Source organism: Rosa rugosa, chromosome 7, assembly GCF_958449725.1.
Source record: "Rosa rugosa chromosome 7, drRosRugo1.1, whole genome shotgun sequence".
NCBI classification, from domain to species: Eukaryota; Viridiplantae; Streptophyta; class Magnoliopsida; order Rosales; family Rosaceae; genus Rosa; species Rosa rugosa.
In genome coordinates, this window is record NC_084826.1 from 19,770,940 (window position 1) to 19,790,071 (window position 19,132).

The 19,132-nt window shown below is 40.8% G+C and overlaps 1 protein-coding gene and 2 long non-coding RNA genes across 3 annotated transcripts; 1 reads left to right on the top strand and 2 right to left on the bottom strand.

Moving 5' to 3' along the window:
• The first annotated feature begins 7,933 nt into the window (after positions 1 to 7,933).
• Positions 7,934 to 9,107, top strand: LOC133720075 (uncharacterized). The gene is made up of 3 exons (XR_009851666.1): positions 7,934 to 8,463; positions 8,634 to 8,758; positions 8,992 to 9,107. It is a non-coding gene; the product is annotated as an uncharacterized LOC133720075 (long non-coding RNA).
• Positions 9,108 to 11,019: 1,912 nt separating this feature from the next.
• Positions 11,020 to 12,687, bottom strand: LOC133720728 (uncharacterized). The gene is made up of 2 exons (XR_009851968.1): positions 11,489 to 12,687; positions 11,020 to 11,386 (listed from the first exon to the last, which is right to left on the bottom strand). It is a non-coding gene; the product is annotated as an uncharacterized LOC133720728 (long non-coding RNA).
• Positions 12,688 to 13,151: 464 nt separating this feature from the next.
• Positions 13,152 to 17,382, bottom strand: LOC133720727 (sucrose-phosphatase 1). Its single transcript, XM_062147181.1, has 9 exons — positions 17,224 to 17,382; positions 16,753 to 16,819; positions 16,371 to 16,670; positions 16,114 to 16,215; positions 15,784 to 15,978; positions 15,329 to 15,619; positions 14,485 to 14,671; positions 13,670 to 13,716; positions 13,152 to 13,588 (listed from the first exon to the last, which is right to left on the bottom strand). The coding sequence occupies exons 2-9, from the start codon at positions 16,810 to 16,812 to the stop codon at positions 13,493 to 13,495; spliced, it is 1,278 nt and encodes a 425-aa protein (XP_062003165.1). The 5' UTR covers positions 16,813 to 16,819; positions 17,224 to 17,382; the 3' UTR covers positions 13,152 to 13,492.
• Between the last annotated feature and the right edge of the window lie 1,750 nt (positions 17,383 to 19,132).

A 19,132-nucleotide genomic window follows, 5' to 3' on the forward strand; every position in this document is an offset into this window, starting at 1 on the left:
AAAAGTCGAGAAAAACCCTAGCCTCCCCTTTTAATTTTTTTGTATATTTTTTTAATTCTTTTACATCTTGTTCTTCCTGCAATCTCTTCGTACTCTTGTTCATTTACCCAAACAACTAGCTCAAATCAGCACCGAAACCACTTCAGAACCATACAGAAATCTCCAAACTTGACCGAAACCCAAAACAACAAATTCCCCCAAATTCACAAACTCTAATCCCCAGAAGATGAAACCCATAAACATCGATAATGTCCCCACCTTTCGGCAATCGCCGCTTAGTCGGAACTCCCGATTCCCGAATCTGAGTGAATCAGCATGTTAAGGTTTTTTCCAATTAGAATTGTGGGTTTAAGATTGGAGTTTCGAATTGTCTCTGAGAATCAAAGTGGTGGTGGTGGACAAGTTCGTACAGGAGCTGAAGGAAGCTTTGGATGCCGATATTCAAGACAGAAACATGAAAGAGAGAGAGATGCAGAGCTGCATCGAAGAACGCGAACGCGAAGTTGCTTGGAAAGAAGTAAGGCTGAAAATAGAGAAGGAAAACCTCGAGAAAGAGAAGTGTTTTGTTGGGAGCTGCATCAAATCAAGATGGAGCTCTTATTATTATCAGAAACTTGGAAACTTTGCGGCGGACATGGCGGAGTCATTTGCGGTGGAGATGGTGAAGTACATGCACTATCAGAAACGAGTCTGGTACTAACTTTCTCTCTCCATATCAAGCCCAATTTGAAAAATTTTCACTGAAAACGACCAGTTTTACGGACCCCTGAGGTTTCTAGGTCTTGCTCAAATGGTGATTTGGATTCTGGGTCTGGTTCAAATGGTGGTTTTGTGGATGAGTTTGTCTTTGAAGTGATGTTGTTTATGCGATTTTAATTCCCAATTTAGTAACTTTGGTGTTGTTTATGCTTTGATTTGATTGTTTTCGGGTAATTTTGGGTTTCAGAGAAAGAATTGGGGATTAATTTGAGGTGGAATTTGGTTTTTGATGAACTTGGGAAATACCCAAATGTTGGATATGATAGCAATGAGATTGGTGGTTGAGCTCGGAAAGAGAGGTCAGTGGTGGTTATGGTGGTTTGGGTGTGAAGAAGAAGAAGGCAGGAAGAAAAGAAAAAAAAAAAAAAAAAAAAAAAGGAAGGGAGAAAGATCAGAGGGGTATATTGGACATTTCACCATTATCAGAGTGAGTTGGCATGAAAGAGATTGCCACGTCAGAAACTTAACGAAGTTTGTGGATGGAGAGTTAACGGAATGGACATATTGGAGGAAAATTGAGAGATTAGAGAGTTTTTAGATGAAATTGAAATGTCAGGGAGTGAAACGATATTTGAAGCAAAGTACAGAGACTAAACATAATTTAATTGATACTTGTTGAAGGATATCGACATAATGTGTGCCTCTACAAACTAGGGTTTAGAGTTGTAATAGGAATGTGTTCTAGGTATTCAATTGTAATCGGATTCTATTACCTTTTTCGGTACCTTGTAACTCCCTATTTAAAGGGCTCCTATTATCAATAATAAACACACAATTCCATTCTCCTACAACACGTTATCAGCACCAGCCCTAACCCTAGCCGAAAAAAAAGAAAAAACTTAAACACCAAAATCTGCCGCAACCTCCCTGCAGCCTCCAGCCCACGCACTGCTGCTGCCCCCGTAGCTCCTGCACACCGCAGCCCCCTGCCGCATCTTCCAACCTCCTGCCGAAAGCTCCCCTGCACCGTCCTGCTGCACAGCCGCACGCTCCCCTGCACCTTCCTGCTGCATAGCCGCACGCACACCCAGCTGCCCAGCTCGCCTGCTTGCTACCTGCAGCCGTGCACGCCCCTTGCGTCCTTGCTGTGTTCCTCGCCCAGCTCGCCTGCAGCCGCAAGCCCAGCAGCCCGCGCTGCTTTCTGCCTTCCGCTACTGCAAGCAAGCGCCCTGCATCCCTGCAAGCCCGCCTGCGCCCTGCCTGCCCTGCGCACCTGCTGCCGAAGCTACCTGCACACCTTCTGCCAGCGAAAGAAAAAAAAACAACCACAAAACAAAAGGAAGAAGAAGAAGACGCATAGAAGAAGAAGGGGAAGGAGTGGGCCCAGAAAGAAAAGAAAGAAAAGAAGAAAAGAAGAAAGAAAAAAAAGGGGGGGGAGCAGGCTTGGGCCCGAAAAGATAAAAAAGAAAGAAAAAAAAAAGAAGGGAAAAGAGCAGCCCACCAACTGCCAATTTCCGACCAGATTCCGGCAATCCTAATTTAGCTACACGCCTGCATCAACACGCGCATGTATAAAGTATCGTGAAGCAAAGCTTTAAATTACTAAGTAAGTTTTTACGATTAAAGTTCCTGCTTTCTTGTCTTTTAAATTCCTTTATTTTGCTGCAGGATTTGTATAATATGAACATGATTTTGAAAGCGGAATTGTGGGGATTCGCGCTTAACGAATTAAGAGTGTTCGTATGAACTAAGAGTGTTCATAATTAAACGAACTAAGAGCGTTCGTATGAACTAAGAGTGTTCATAATGCTTGGACTAAGAGCGTCCATAAAGCATCAAATTGTGACCATATTAAAAACATCATTGTTTGGTCTAATCCAAAAGAGATTCTTGGAAATCGATTTCTTGGTAGCATAGCTCGGAAATCTTATTATTGTTAGTTTTCGTGGAAGTTTAGCTCCGAAACTAATTCGTTCTTGTTTCACCCTTTTTCAGGATGTCAAACTCGAACATACTCGATTTTGTTCCATTGGATTATGCAGGCAAAAGATACCTAACGTGGGCTCAGGATGTTGAGCTCCACCTTATTGCATACAATCCAAGAGCTTTGTCCTATAGAAACAGCTGCAGACCCTCAAACTGAGAAAGATATTTCCAGGGCACTTGCCTTCATGAAATGTCACATGGATAGTGACCTCCAGTTTGAGTTCATAAATGAGGATAGCGCTATAAAGCTTTGGCAAGCGCTTCGCGAACGATATGGCAATGTTCGTGACTCCATCCTTCCGAATACAGAAGCAGAATGGAAAGATCTTCGCTTCTCTGAATTTGACACAGTCATGCAATTTTATTCGGAAGCCCTCCGCATCAATGCAATGATGCACTTCTGTGGCAAGACGATTACAGAAGAACAATTGATTGAGAAAACCCTCAATACCTTCCCTGTCTATGCTATGAGATCCTGTGATTTATTTCGGACTCATATAAATGCAAGACGGATCACAAGTTTTCAACAGCTTATTGAAGCTATGAACAGAGATATTGATAGGCCTCAAGATGGCCATCAAGAGCATCGTCCCATGGCTAGAGAAAGTCGCCATCGACGTCATGATCCATACAATCGAAATGCTCGAGAAGGTAATCGCCTAAGGCGACAATCACGCGACCGTAGGAGCCGTGATTTTGAGGGAAGAAGGGTTGGAAACCATGGAGCCAACGTTGGCCATGGTCATCACTTTCCAACGCCACTGGTCCTAGGAACCATGCAAATTGCGCCAATGCGCCTCAATCAAGGGAGAATCCTCTTTATGGTGTCTATTTCTGATATGGAACGTCTGATCAATGGACCCGAATTTGCAATGTACCTAAGAAGGTAGCCGGTCATGGTGATCAAGACATCGAGTTCAAAAAGACTTTAAATCTGGCGATGAAGACAAAATGCCGCAGATTTTTATTTCGAATAGTCTTTTATTTTCCAAGAAATATGTAATGGCAATATGCCTTAGTCAATAAATGACAATTTGCATTAACTCTTTCTCATGAGGCGCATCCAATGAAGTATGATGTCTAGGAAAGTAATTGAGATGTGGTACTTAAGAGAGCCTCGCTCCACCAACATCTCTCTCTACTTCCCTGGTCATATTTGATTGGAGTTACCAAACGGATTGAGTGACTACGATTTGTCTAAGTTTGATTTTTTTATTATGGATTAGACTTTGGAAACTTTGATGTAATCATTGGCTATTAATAAAGTGTCGATTCTTTTACTTAATGTCTTGGACATACCTTATTTAATTCAAACTTTATTACATAAGAGACAATGGTTTTCATGTGGAAACACATTATGAGAATGGACAGAGTTCCTTTGCATCACCTCTAATGACTACGGACATAAACGAGTATTAGAGAAACTTATGTGTCGCTCTAGTGGGTTGTATGAAACCACTATTGAATCCAACCATGTCATGAGAGACGACTTATGGGATTCTGACACATATAGGCTTTGACATGACCGTTTGGGACACCCAAGTCGTGACATGATGATCCGTGTATTACAAGACTTCACACGGACATCCATTTTTAGAACGAAGAAAAGTAAGAACCAAGAATTGGTTCGAGGAGCTGCACATGCGCCTCATGGCGCCATGATTGTGCAAGACCGGCCACACATGGCCGGCACCGCCTACCCCCTGCGGCAAATACATGGCATTAACGCCATAAACTCCTCTCTCTACTTCTCAAGTCCATTTTGACATTGTGGCTTAACCAAAACCTTCATTGGTTGATTATAAGGCCCATGTTTCGTTTTGTAAAGCCTGTTATTTAGGATTGAGACCATCCTATGCAAAGGAGATTGAGGAAATAATTCCATTCTTACAAAGAATCTAAGGGAATTCTATGGATTTGATCAACCAACTTGCGGACCGTATAGATGTTTTATGGTGTTGGTTGATACGCAAACACGCTGGTCACGTGTTGTGCCATTATCCACTCGTAATGCTGCTTATACTACACTCCTAGCACATAACATATGGCTACGGGCTCACAACCCAGATCATCCCATTCAGTCAATTTGACTTGATAATGCTAGAGAGTTTACATCGACAATTTTCGATGACTATTGCATATCATTGGGTATTGATATCAAGTATCGTATTCCCATGTACACACCCAATTGGTCTCGCGAAAAAGCCACCATTAAATGACTACGATGGTAGCCCGGACATTGGTAATGCGCACCAATATTTCCGCTTGGGTTATGCAATATCGCATGCAGCTATGCTAATTCGTCTACAACTCATAGCAGCCACTCAACTTTTATTTGCGTTACAGCTAGTGACTGGGTTCGAGTCTAATATCTCGTATTTATGCATATTTGAGTGTGCGGTTCATGTGCCAATTGCGCCGCCACAGCGCATCAACATGAGTCATTGCAACGAATGCATATATATATTTGTTGGACATGAGTCTCCAACTATAAGTCCGCTATGTAGAACCCTTGACAGGCGATCTCTATTTCGCTGGATTTGCGAATTGTCACTTTGATGAGACAGTCTTCCCGTCGTTAGGGGGAGATTAGAACGTCAATGTTCAACAGGAACGACAGGAATTGTCGTGGTCTGTCCCCACTATGTCTCATCTTGATCCCCTAAAAGTGACGAGATCACATATACCTGCTGCAAACATGCCTGCAAGGATTGATGTCCCCACAAGAGGACATGGTGCCACCCAGAGAAGATGGGTACTGCACCACTACCATGGATGGTGGTATGGTGACGCCACAAAGGTGGCATAATGGCGTCATAGGCCATGGGTTCCGCTAGAGAGAGTAGGAAACCCATAGGTTCGATGGATTCTCGCCCTAAGAAGAGAGCGAGTTTGGCACAACTTGATCCATTGATCATTGATACTCAAAATCCGTCTCATGAGAATATTTTGGATTGTGGTTATGTCCAAGAGACATCGTTGGGGGACGCCTCAATGTTAGAACCAATTCCTGAGAATATAGAGATCTCTACGAACTACACTAGTGTACATGAGGACGTGGAATTATTGAGACCAATGACATCGAACCTTACTCCGTTGAAGAATGTCAACGTAGAGAAAATTGGCCTAAATGGAAATATGCGATCCAGGTTGAATTGGATTCACTAACGAAGAGGAAGGATTTCGGGCCTGAGATGCCAACACCTCCTAACATAAAACCTGTTGACATTAATAGGTCTTCATTAGATAGCGTGACGAGAAAAAGATATGGTAATCTCACAACGCCCTGGAATCGACTACGAGAAGACATATTCTCTCGTAATGGATGTCATTGCACTCCACTACCTTGTCAGTTTGGTAGTTTCCAAATAACTGAACATGCAGCTTACAAATGTGGTCACTACATATCTTTATGGGGATCTAGATACGGAATATAATGAAGGTTCTTGTGAACTTCATTTACCCAAGTCAAGTGGCTCTAGACCACGGAGCACGTTTGCAACGAGGTTGAAACGCTCACTAAAGTGACTACTTGATTGGGAAGGGATATGATGAACTATGCCCACGCGTTTCCATGACAAGTTCCGGATTTGCAATTGTCGCGGTTTATGTTGATAAACATAATTGGAACCCTTGTGAGTTAAGGAAAACCGCTAAACACCTGAAATCCGAGTTTGAGAGGAAGGACCTTGGGAGAACACGGTTTTGTATACCGTGTCAATAGATGCTTAGGCATTTTGATAAAGTCAAAAATGCACTCCCATGGTCGTCTGTAGTCTTGGCCCTAAAAGGGATCCGTTTCGTCCCAGGGATGATGACGAAGACGTGTTAATAGCAGAAGTGCTTACTTATGTACAATAGGCGCATTATTGTACTTAGCACAATACAAGACCGGACACCTCAATTATTATGAACTTGTTGGCTGGATATAGCCTCGCGCCAACGCAACGCCATTGGACTGGTATAAAGACAATCTTTCGTTACTTAAAAGGGTATGATTGATATGGGCTTGTTTTATCCCTACAGAGAGAAAAGAAATAACAGAAGTGTGGGATCGGACTCCACAAGGCAAAACGCCACCTTCCGTGCTCCTCCTCCCCTCCATCAAAATGACAACGATGTCTTGATGGGTTTTGCTGATGCAGGGTATCTCTCTGACCCTCACAAAGGTCGCTCCCAAACGGGTTATGTTTTTACCATGGGAAGCACAGCGATATCTTGGAGGTCTACAAAACAGACCCTTGTTGCTACTTCCTCAAATCATGCAGAGATTATTGCTCTACATGAAGCTGTGCGAGCATGCATATGGCTAAGGTCTATAGTTAGACACATTCGAGGAACTTGTGGTTTGAAGTCTACCACAGATGAACCTACATGCATTTATGAGGATAATGCAGCTTGTATTGAACAAATGAAATTAGGTTTCATCAAGGGCAACAACACCAAGCATATATCGCCTAAGTTCTTTTACAATCAGCAACAACAAGCACTTCTAAATATTGAAGTGAACCAAATCCGATTAGAGGATGATGTAGCGGACTTATTTACTAAGTTGTTACCAAAATCCACATTCGAGAAACATGTGAAGAGCATCGGATTGAGAAAGTTATCCGAACTCCCATGATTGTAGCAATCAAGGGGAGATATTGACATCAGGGGGAGGCATGATGTCTACATGTTCGATCTCGAAGAGTGAAGGACGTGTTGTGCTCTTTTTGTCCTTCGACCAGGGTTATTTTTGTCCCACAGGGTTTTTGTTACCTGGCAAAGTTTTTAACGAGGCAACAATCAAAGCGTCATCACTAAGTTTGAGCGGCACAAGGGGGAGTGTTGAAGGATATCGACATAATGTGTGCCTCTACAAACTAGGGTTTAGAGTTGTAATAGGAATGTGTTCTAGGTATTCAATTGTAATCAGATTCTATTACCTTTTTGGGTACCTTGTAACTCCCTATTTAAAGGGCTCCTATTATCAATAATAAACACACAATTCCATTCTCCTACAACAATACTCAATTTTTTTTTTTTGAAAACTCGATCAAGCGAGTGAAATTTATTTAATGAAAAGAATGTTACAAAGAGAAAGGAGGTAGGACAGACATAAGAAACGCAACTAACCTCCTATAGGAAGACCTAAACGATAAGATACTCAATTTATCATAAGGGAAAAAAATACAAACAGTACCCAACCTATGGCCCACTAGTAACTTTAGTACCTAAGTTTTCAAAACTATCACTTTGGTACTTGAAATTCGGAACCCGACCCAACTTTAGTACCTGAAACACTGTTGGCTGTTACGGTGTTAGCCACCTGGCAAACTTTGAAGGGTATTATGGTCCCTTCACTGTTCATCTTATTCTTCCTCACACTCTCTGTCTTCTTGTTTCTCCCAACTTCGTTTGTGTGGCCGCGGAGGGTTTTGATGAGGTCGCCGGTTTCGAAGTCCAAGAGGTGGAGGGTTTTGTCGTCGGAGACGGAGACCATGAACTGGGAGTCGGCGGAGAAGGCAAAACACGAGAGAGAGAGAGAGAGCTGGGAGCTCTGACCCAGGCACCACCGCGACCTGAGAAGGAAACCCGACCAGGGGGACGCCTTCCGGCCACCCCACGACGGCGCGCGGCCACCAGCAGCTTCATCTCGGTGTCGTCTACGTCCCTGTGGTCCCAGATTATACATGCAGCGACTGGGAACGGAGAATCGAAGATCCAAAGCTTGAAGAACCTCCGGCGAGTTTCAACAAATTCTGGCGACTCCGGCCACCGTTTGGGGTGTATTTGGTATGGAAATTCATCCCCTCGTCATGCTCTACATGTTTATGTAATTAGTTTTCAATTGGATCATGTTTTGACAACTTCATTTCTGGGTTCATCTCGGTTCTGCCGTGTTCTTACGCCGGCGACTTTCTCGGCATTTCTGGGCTCCGTTTCTTGCTCGGATACAATCAAAGATCAACCCTGGAGAAGCTTGTTGAGCGGCTAGCATGGAAGTCAACAGTTCACCACCATTCCAGTTTCGGCAGTGAGCTCGGGAAGCTGAGTTTGGGTGATTGAAGTTGATTTTCGATTTTCCAAGGTATAACCCCGACCTTGAATCAAAGTTTGGTACTTGGTGACAATCGGATGTTAGTCCCTGAAAGTTGAAGATTTGGGTTGGCTGTGCGGTATGGGTTGCATGATCAAAATGAGTGTGTGTTGATGAATTTGCTACTGGTATCAAAATTTTGGATTGGGGTTGATTGCTTTGTTGTATGCTTACTGTGAAATGGTTGACATGTGATGTATGGGTTAATTGAATTATGTTGTTAGGTCGGAACGCCGGATTTTGGTGTCGTTGGAAAGGATTGTGGAGAATTGGGTCGTGCAGCGCGATTTCACGACAGGCCTGGAATTCGAAGACGACACTCAAATACCCAGAACACCGGACATGTAGGACGCCATCAATATTACCATCACCATTGACGGCAATAGAGATGCAACACACCAATCAATCCAAACAAGAAAAAATCCAAAGAACAAAAAGAAAAAACCTCAGAGATCGTTACTGGGATCTGTTATTCTTAAAGCATTGGCGAAACCCAGATGGGAAACGAAGCAATCTGCTATGTAGAATTGTGGGCCGGCCCTCCATGGATCTGAGGATCGAGGCTCATTGGAAAAAGGCGAGAGCTTTGGGGGAAAATTTGGGAGGGAGAAAACGAGAAAAGTATGAGTCTTTGGGGAAAGTAACGGCGAAGGAGAAATGGGTCGGTGTTGAAATTGAGCGAGGCTGCGTCGTTGGGTCAGAGCGGATGACCGACGAGAATGTGCCTCTTCTGCAAAATAAAGAGAGGAAGAAGAAGACGAACAGTGAAGGGACCATAATACCCTTCAAAGTTTGCCAGGTGGCTAACACCGTAACGGCCAACAGTGTTTTAGGTACTAAAGTTGGGTCGGGCTAGATAACCTGGGTACCAAAGTGATAGTTTTGAAAACTTAGGTACTGAAGTTACTAGTGGGCCATAGGTTGAGTACTGTTTGTATTTTTTTCCCTTATCATAATAAGTTAAACAGATTTGCTCACCTAAGGGACAGTTTTAAGGGATTGTGAGGGACAAATGCATCTCAACCACATGTATTAAATATAAAAGCAGAAATTATAACAACTTAAAACTGTGCATTTATTTTCAGCCATCAGATTCACTTGTCCCTCACAGTCCCTTAAAAACTGTCCCTTAGGTGAGCAGGCCTTATAAGTTAAATATCTTTGGTGTTTCATTTTCATATTTTACTTTAATAGTTTTATTATTACTAGTCATTCCACTTTTAATCCCAACAAGAGCTCCCATAACGTCGCATCAAATACTTTAGTGGAGCCGGCTTTGCATGCATGTTTTCCTCCTGGAATTTTTTTCAAGAGTTTTGAGCATTCCTCTTATTAGAAGGAGGCAAGAAGTTATTACTTAGAAGTTCAACAAGCAGGGTTTCTTTTATGCCAAATATGCTTATAGGGTGGCTAGGGATTTCTCTTTGGGTAATATTTTAGCCTCTAGTTCTGGAGGGGATCCTTACGCTACCTTGTGGAGAGTCTTGTGGAAGGCTAAAGTACCAGGTAAAGTTGCGGTTTTTGGGTGTAGGGCTACTTATCATAACTTACTGCCTACTAGAGCATCTTTGGTTCTGAAAGGCTACGAAGGGGAGATGAGATGTTTACCGTGTTCTTTTCATTTAGAAGACTTGGGACATGTTTTCTGTCAATGTTCTCTAGCTCAATCAATTTGAAGTGCTCATCCTTTCTTTTTAACATTAATACTTCTAATCCTTTGAATGTTAAGAACTAGTTATTGGACAAGGCTAGCACATTATCTTCCTCTGCTTCTGATCAGCTGCTAGTACTCATGTGGACTTTATGGCGAAACCGCAATGAATAACTGTGGAATGGACAGCATAGAACCAGTTCGGCGCTGGTGGCTCATGCCATGAGTTGGTTGGAGGAGTTTAACAAAGCTTGTGCTACTGGGAAGCCTGCTTTAGCGATTCAGTAGGGTTCAAGGATCTGGTTTTGGAGTCCACCGCCTTCCGGTATCATCTAAATGAACATGGATGGTGCCTTCCTTAATGATATTTGCCATAGAGGTGTTGGTGGAGTATTGCGTGATGAAAACTGCAATTTTATGGCTGCTTTTTCATGTAAAGTGCAGTTTATCACGTTACCTCATTACTAGCTATCAAGCATGGCCTGCAGATGCTTCAACAATTGGGAGCGACAAAGGTAGAAGCTGTTGCTATACAATCTGTTACTCTGGTTGGTGACCACTCTACTAAGTAACCTAGTAACCTAGTACATGATATCAATGATTTATGTAAGTCTTTTCCTTTCATTGAATTTCTTCATGTAAATAGACAAGCAAATTCTGTTGCTCAGCCTCGGTTTTGAATCCTTCTATTCAAACTGAGTGCTTCACTTCAGCCGACTATTATTTCAGATGCCTATTGTACGATCTAAATCATATTTAATGAATAAAACTCATTGTTTCTTAAAAAAAAAAACACGTCGCAACCCATCAATTCATTCGCCACCATCCATCACCATCCACCAAGACCAAGAGTAGATGAGATCGGCCATGTTGCTGTAGTGCTTTTCAGAGATGGGTCAGCAATTGAGAGCGGACCGATCCGTTGTTCCGTAGGCAAAGATGCGGGCCAAAGGGGTAGCCATGGAGAACTTGCAAAACAGAAAGGTAGGATTAAGGAGATGGTGTTAGACCCTCCGATGCTCGAACAATTTTGGCAGAGTCATTAACCGTGCCAGATCACAGAATCATACCTGATTTGAGACGTGTGATGCCCTATTTATAGAGAATCAGCTCAGGATGTGTTGGCTCTTTCACCAATATTGCACCAACTGGCTATTCATGAATGTCCAATGTCCAATCAACACCAAACCATGACTCCAATGAATAATATTGCTACCCTAACGATCATAAGATTCATGCCTCATGATCCCCATCCACCATTTCATAAAGTTCAAGCACCACAATCCACATCAGAAACAATATATGAACACGTAAATAGTAAGCAATTAGAGCAAAAACTCTGAAATCAATCCCACGATATTACACCAAACAAAATCAACCACCACACACTTTCATCCCCACTTAACATATCATCAGGACCAACATTCAATCATTACATTACATATTTTTACAACAACAAACACTGCAATAAAAAAAAAACTAATAGAAACCCAATTGGTATACATCCCAAAGGAACCCTAAGTATACGTTGTCTGACTAACCCATTTCACCTGCTGCAGATTCAAATAAGTTTCTCAGGTGGTGAGGTAGAATACTGGGTGGAGCATAAGGTGGAGGAGCTTGATGGCTGCACAGGAGAATGACAGGAACAGAACTCCGTACACGATCCTAAGCCCCATAGATGCCAAATTCTCTCTCTCTCAGTTTATGAGATCAGAGATCCAGAAAAGACCCATATATAAAGAAGGAAAAAGAGGAAAGGAGAAAGAGTGTGGCGGAAGAATTGGAATTTGGATTTGAAAGGGAGAGAGTGAGAGTGGGATAGTAGATAAGGGTTTTTGAATTTGAAATATGTTATGTTTTATCTCATACGTGTCGTGGGTGAGCAGCTTTGAGTCGCCACGTGGGAAGTAGGGTTTGAGGAGTGTTACGTGTGGTGCTCGGTTTAGTGCACCTGTGTCATGCAAAGCTAAAATGTGAAAAGCACTAATGCACGTGATGCATTTATTTGGATCACGGGTGATTGATTACAGTGTTCCAAACTTCCATCTTTGTGTGTTTGAGAAAAGGTTTTGGGAATGTGCATTTGTATGTGTGTGTGAACATGGTTAGTTTGGGTCTTTGGGACTTGGAGATTGCAGTGATTTTCTGTGCATCAATACTTGTTTGAAGACTCATTGGTCATCAATAATGCATTTTGTTAAGGAAACCGTAGACACAATGCTGTCATCGCACTATATGTTTCCTTTCAAATAGATAAAATCTCAAGAAAATTTGGCACACCATACGTATGTTTCGTTTAGGGTTTAGTGAGTGGAGCAATACCTCATTGTAGCCATTAGGGATAAGACATTTATCTCCAATAAAGTGTTGCTAGAGTTTCCGACTTTCCCACTCGTTTACTGATCCAAAATTTATCATATGTAGTTATGTACACCGCCCCATGTTTTAAACTTGAGAGGAAAAGGAAACTTGCAAAGATTTCAGATCTCAATCCAAATATTTAGTAGTTCCTTTTCAGCCGGAGGAGACCGGATTCAAATCAGATTCAAACCATAATCTTCAGTAAGAATAAATGAACATTACCACTCACTCTACAACCCTCCTACATAATTATTATCACAACAGAACATCACTTTTAGTTCAACCGTTCAAGTTTAGCTCGTTCTTGCTTCAATGTATCAAAACATTTTCTAGTAACAGAAATCAAAAAGTAAAAAGGAAACTACGAAATTTGAAAACATATGGCTCAACAAACTATAAGCCATGGCGATATGCATATGTACAAGGATTACTTTCTCATCATCGTCATTTCTCCCTGTCATACATTCAGGTTCGAATAGTGTTTATCAAGACTGAAGTAAGACGGTAGATTATAGACCACGAGTATTAGCCTTACAATTATTTTATACTGAATCAACCATGGACTTGGCCATCTTCATGTAGCTGATGATTACATGTGAATTATCAAAACTTGAATATTAAAGATGCACAACCCTATAAAACAATTATTTTCATAGAGGAGATTTTAGGGCACTGTAGTAGCACCTTTCAAGTGAAGCCGTGGGCACATTTTAGCCGAAAAATGGTGTAACTTGTTTTGGTTCATATCCTCTGATCCATGTCTGATGCCCACGAATCCAAGTGAGCTGATCTGAAGGACTCTCACCCTGAAATGGTGCATTGGATGTTAGGAAATGTTCAAGTGCAACTATGGGAGGACAGAACCCAATAGCAATTTCCTATCTTACCTTTGAAGAAAATATAGCAGTCCCCCTTGCTGCATATTGTTCCTCACCTACAACAAGGGGTAAAGTCAAAAGAACAGTAGAAAATTGCAAGAACTTATAAGAGAAAACCTAGCAGTTCATGATATTTTCTACACTTTCCCTCTTGTGTATGATTACCCTTCCAAATAATTCGCCATGAAAAAGATAAAATCATAAAGAAGAAATTACATAGAATATAAATGCTTTTAAATAGAATTCAAAACAGCTCTAGAGAACGTTAAGGGAAGCTTTTGGGATGACTAGAAAGCTTATTAAATGTAAACAGAAGTCCGATTTCAAAACGAAGAATTCAAAATATTTTTGTGTTTCCTCTGACAAAATGACTCGACATTAGAAAAACAAATTAGTCATCATATTGGCAATACAAATTTACTCTAAATCTCAGAGTCAACAATTATCTAAAGAAGTGTATACTGTTCTGCAAAAAGTAAGATAGATTACTTGATAAAACAACCACTGGCAGGCCATGGCATATCAAGCTTTTTAAGATAAGTGAACATATTATACTTTGGCCGAATCAACTTTGCTTCAGTGAACTTATTCTGATACTCAGATCATGTAATGCATTTAGTAATAAGTTCTCTCAACAACCAACAAATCCCAAAACTGTTGATATATCTACCAATATTTTTTCAGTTTCTCTACGAGTACCCAAAGGAGCCAGAATTGCAAGATAGTAATCTCGTTAAAAGTTAAAACCAACACATCATCAAGATGAATGAAGTAAAAAAACATGTTGAGTTGCACAAACAGAAGGATGAGAGAGAGAGACCCACCAGATAATACCCACATATCGAACTTCACTAGCCACGTCTTTGAATCGATTTGTGTTGGTAAAACCTGATCTACCCAAACTCGATAATGTTTTCCCTGTTTGTCTCCATAGCAGCCTCTCAGAGCATTTATGCAGTTATGAAGACTTTGCTCGTTGCCAGTAGGATGGACATATGTAGCAGATGGACACTGACCCAATGAAAACATAACTATCGATTAGTAACTGATAAACACCTGGGTGATTCAGATGCAAAAAGGCCCCTATTATGTGGAATGATTATAAAAAAGAAATATCCAATGCCCCTCTAATTCTACAAAAAAGTACAGAGAAAGTCTGCTCAGTCAAAAAGTTCAATCCACAAATCAACCACAACATTCTTATTTTAGTCAATAGGAACCAAATTATAAACTATTTTACAGGTTACATTATAAGTTTTAAGGAACAACATCTCTTCGTGAAAACGCTATAGATTTGAGAATGCAACATGCATTGAAGAAAAACTAAGATGAGCATATATGTAGAAACCTTTGCACATTTTCCAAACATACGACTCCTAATCTTTTGTTCTTTAATTTCAGCTCACCGTCTTCTTTAACAACTAAACAATAAAAGCTCAATCTTGAACCTTGTAAATATGTAGCATGCTACTCATGTGATCCCAGAAAACTTCACGTCGGTTCTCAACAGAATATAAAAATAACATAAACTATTGAATTGCCAAAATGATAACAAGAAGCATTTCTAAACAATGTCAGAATCTAACATTGAAAAGACGATAATTCTTCTGACAACCTAAAATTATGAAATAATAAGATCGCTTGATTTCATGAGGATATGAAACATACACAATTGGCTTTCACACCGGCTAGATAGATCTCTGAATTCTCAATTTCTGCACGTCGCCATTTCTCGTAGAATAAGAAAAACTCCACTATACTATGACCAGGGTTCGCATTTTCCAGCGTACAGTCTGAAGTATCTGTAACATCTCTGGGGGGCAAATTTGGACCTAGACTAAAGTGACCAATTGCTTGAATGATACCAGCTGCACATCTCTCTGTTGCATGAATAATCTTTTTGTTATCCTTAGCATTTTCAGCATGCCACTGCAACAGTTCTTCTTGGGCGTTCTTAACCTGCATGGTTGGCAGTAATTTATTGATGTCAAGAAAGGATGACAAGCCCATTATGAATGAGGATAGAGACCAAATGAACATGGTGAACTACATACCATTTCTGATTGGGCAAAAAAAAAATTAAATAAAAGAATATCTGAAGAGAAACAAGTGCAACTATGTACCATGACTCCATATACTTCAGGGATACTAAAAAGCTCAGCATCATTTCCAGAGTCACCACAAACAAGAGTATTAACAGGTGGATGTCCCTCAGTCTTAAATTTCTGAAGCAAATATGCAAGAGCTTGTCCTTTTCCAGCACCTTGTGGTAATATATCCAAATCTATTCCTCCACTATAGATTATCTTAACATCCAACTGTTTAAAAATGGAGTAACAACACAAGGTCAATAACAAAAGCAACAGCATGCTAAGGACCATAAAAAGAGTTTTGCTTTGGCAAAAATAATACAACTAAACAGGTAAAGACACTCTCTAACAATGGTATCTTACCCCACGCTGTTTCAAAGCCTCTGAAAGAGCCTTTGTCACTGTCTGAGCCTTGTCTTTCTCAACATAAAAGCTAACCTTGTGTGCCCGTTGCTCTGTTTCTGCCTGCATTCCACGTTGAGTTCAATTGTTCAGAGATTTCAAATACAAAATATTTCTTTATTGACATCAGTTTGTTAAAAAAGAATCAACTCCCATCAGATTATTAATCACATCAAAAACTAAGACACTGCTCAATTTCCATAATCTATAAACTCTACCTGAAGCTTAAGTTCAGGAAACTTGCTTGATTCTTCTTTGACTATGTTCTTATCCCACTTCTGATTCAGAACCTCAACCCAACCATCATCTGGAACCATCGCGTTACCGTAAGTTATCTCAGTTCCCACAGACATTATTGTTATATCCGGAGTCAGCATAGGTTTCTCTTTCCTCAATTCTTTGTACAGTGTCGGTGACCTTCCAGTTGAAAAGACCAGCAGAGAGTCGTGACGATAATTGGCTTCCCAAAGAGAATTGAACCGGAGAAGAGAAAGATTCTCCTTGTCATGATGATCAACCTGCAAATATATTCACAACAAAACCACTTCAGAAAAAGGAACGAAGCGAGACCAAAATGTCACAATCACTTCAAAAACCTACCATTGTATGATCAAGATCCGAAACTATCATTAGCCGGGCCGGAGCCTTGAGCCGATCCATGACTATCCTATATCCAAAAAAAAACCTCATTTTCAGTTTATAACAATAACACCACAATTATCCCAACTTCAAAAAAAAAAAAAAAAATGCACATTTGCTGATAAAATTGGTCACTGTGCTCGAAAGAAAAATCTCCTAACTACGATCATTCCTGAATCAAATCCAAAGCTGTATAAAACTGAAGAACAAGGAAATAGTAAACTTATCAAATTCTTTAGCCAATTTATTAACAACTACAAATCGGAGTCCGATATACTAAAATCCCGAAAGAGAAGAACAATCAATAGCTATAATCATCGATTATTCCGGCAGGGAGTAGAATTAAACAGTTAAACAATCAACAAAAGCAGAAATTGAAACTCTAATCAACAGAATCAATAAACAATTACCGTAAAAATTGGAGAAAATCACCTGTAAAGTTCAGACTAGCGATTCAAATCGCAGCGATTGAAAATTGGGGAAATCGGAGGATGAAGTAGGAGTGAGGGATTGAAAGGTAAAAATAAACCGAACGAAGCGATAATGGAAATTAAAGGGAATTGGATCCAAATTCGTTGGCGCTTCTTTTGTGGGGAGTAAAAGCCAAAAACACTTAATTATGTGTCCTTGGACACGTGGAAGCTTATCAAGGGGGAGTGGTCATGTGGTTGTGGGGAGCCACTTTGGTGTTGCTGGCGGTTGTGATTGTGAGAGGAACCTGCTGTCACGAGGATGACCGTTGATTTGATTAAATAAAGAAAAAAGGAAAGTTTGATTTGAAGGGTAACGAATTTGTGAGAGAGATAAGGAGGTAAGCATATGCTCTCTCCCTCAGAACCCAGATGGAGCCAATCTCTCACAGTCACGAATCAAGCTCAACCTAACTGAATGACCTTGTTGGTGCCAATCCAATCCCTAAAGGCTTCAGAAACAAACAGTAATAGCTTTCTATCGAAGCAGCAGTGGGAATATTAGGCTTTGTCTGCGTGAGAATCGCCTTCCAAATGGACCTGCTGCCCTAGTACGAACCTCACTATACAGCATTGTTTAATTTGTGGCAAACCCAAATTGATGTGTCTAAATAGTTTTTTTTTTTTTTTTTTTTTGGTGCTCTTTTTGAGTTTCGGTCTCTTTGGTGGAGGAATTATGGTGCACGGCCTCAAATGTTGCATCTTCCTCCTTAAAGTTTTCATCATCTTCTTCAAGATTATCTTCGATAGTAAGCCCTTTTATCTATCTAAAATTGTGCAAAACCATCAATCTTTGCCTTCATTTCTTATTGAAGGCTTCCATCTTGGCATTGAGTGTTAACAGTAGCTCAATAAATGTCACAAAGCAGCTACTGCAAGGAGACAACACTACTATCACTTCACACATCAAATGATCAAAGCGACTCAAACATGGAATACTATCAGAATGATCAAGATAGGAGCAGCTTGGTCTAACGTACACTACATCATTCCAAACCCATCAAAATATCTTGTACTACCTATCTAGGCGCTAGGCTCCATACATTTAAAGTTGATATGTGGCACAATATAAACCATTCATTGTAGAGCTCTAAATTCATCCATACTTGTATAGAAGGCAACATACACATCATAAAGTCTGTGTTGAGCCAATCATGCTAAAAGAGCTCCATGGGTACATCCTCAGCGAGGAAGTGGAATATCTACGAAGGTAATAAGAGTTGATTCTCAACCTCCATCATAATTCTCAAAATAAGATTTTAGCATCCTTCAATACTCTACCTCACTAAACCCAACCCGGTCTAATGCTCCACCATATCAACCTAGAAGCTCAAACCCAAACTACAATCCCAATCGCCCATTCCAGCCGCGAACCACTAATTTCCAAGCTTAACCTTTTTTCCGATCACCACTGTAACTCCAGCGACCCTCTGCTCCCAACTCTAGCATCTGTTGCCAAATTTGTGGTCGGAATAACCACACCACTATCACTTGCTTCCACATAATGGATTATGTCTTTCAAGGCCGTGCTCCTCCACCTCGATTCACTGCAATGGCAACCACTTCACCACCATATCTCCCTCTCCTACCTCCACCAATTGACCTAAATGTGATAGCACCAATCATCCTAGCATCATCTCTTCTCCCACTCTCTATACTGGTGGTGATCTAATTGCAACAGCCAATGGGGACACAATGCCCATTGCTAGTTGTGGCTCTTTCATTGCAACACTCGTAGCTTCACCATCCATACTCGGTTCTTCCACCATTTTGGGTTCACCTCTTAAACTCAACAATGTTTTATATGTTCCTAATGTCTCTCATAATCTCCTTTCCATCCCTAATTTCACTAAAGACAATAGATGTCACTT

What these genes read in the sequence shown, in the direction of transcription:
- LOC133720727 (XM_062147181.1), bottom strand. Translation starts at nt 16,812, where the DNA reads ATGGATCGGCTCAAGGCTCCGGCCCGGCTAATGATAGTTTCGGATCTT. An exon ending in CGGATCTTGATCATACAATG is followed by an intron (nt 16,671 to 16,752) that starts GTAGGTTTTTGA and finishes ATATATTTGCAG; the next exon opens with GTTGATCATCATGACAAGGA. An exon ending in CCGGTGTGAAAGCCAATTGT is followed by an intron (nt 14,672 to 15,328) that starts GTATGTTTCATA and finishes TCATTGGGTCAG; the next exon opens with TGTCCATCTGCTACATATGT.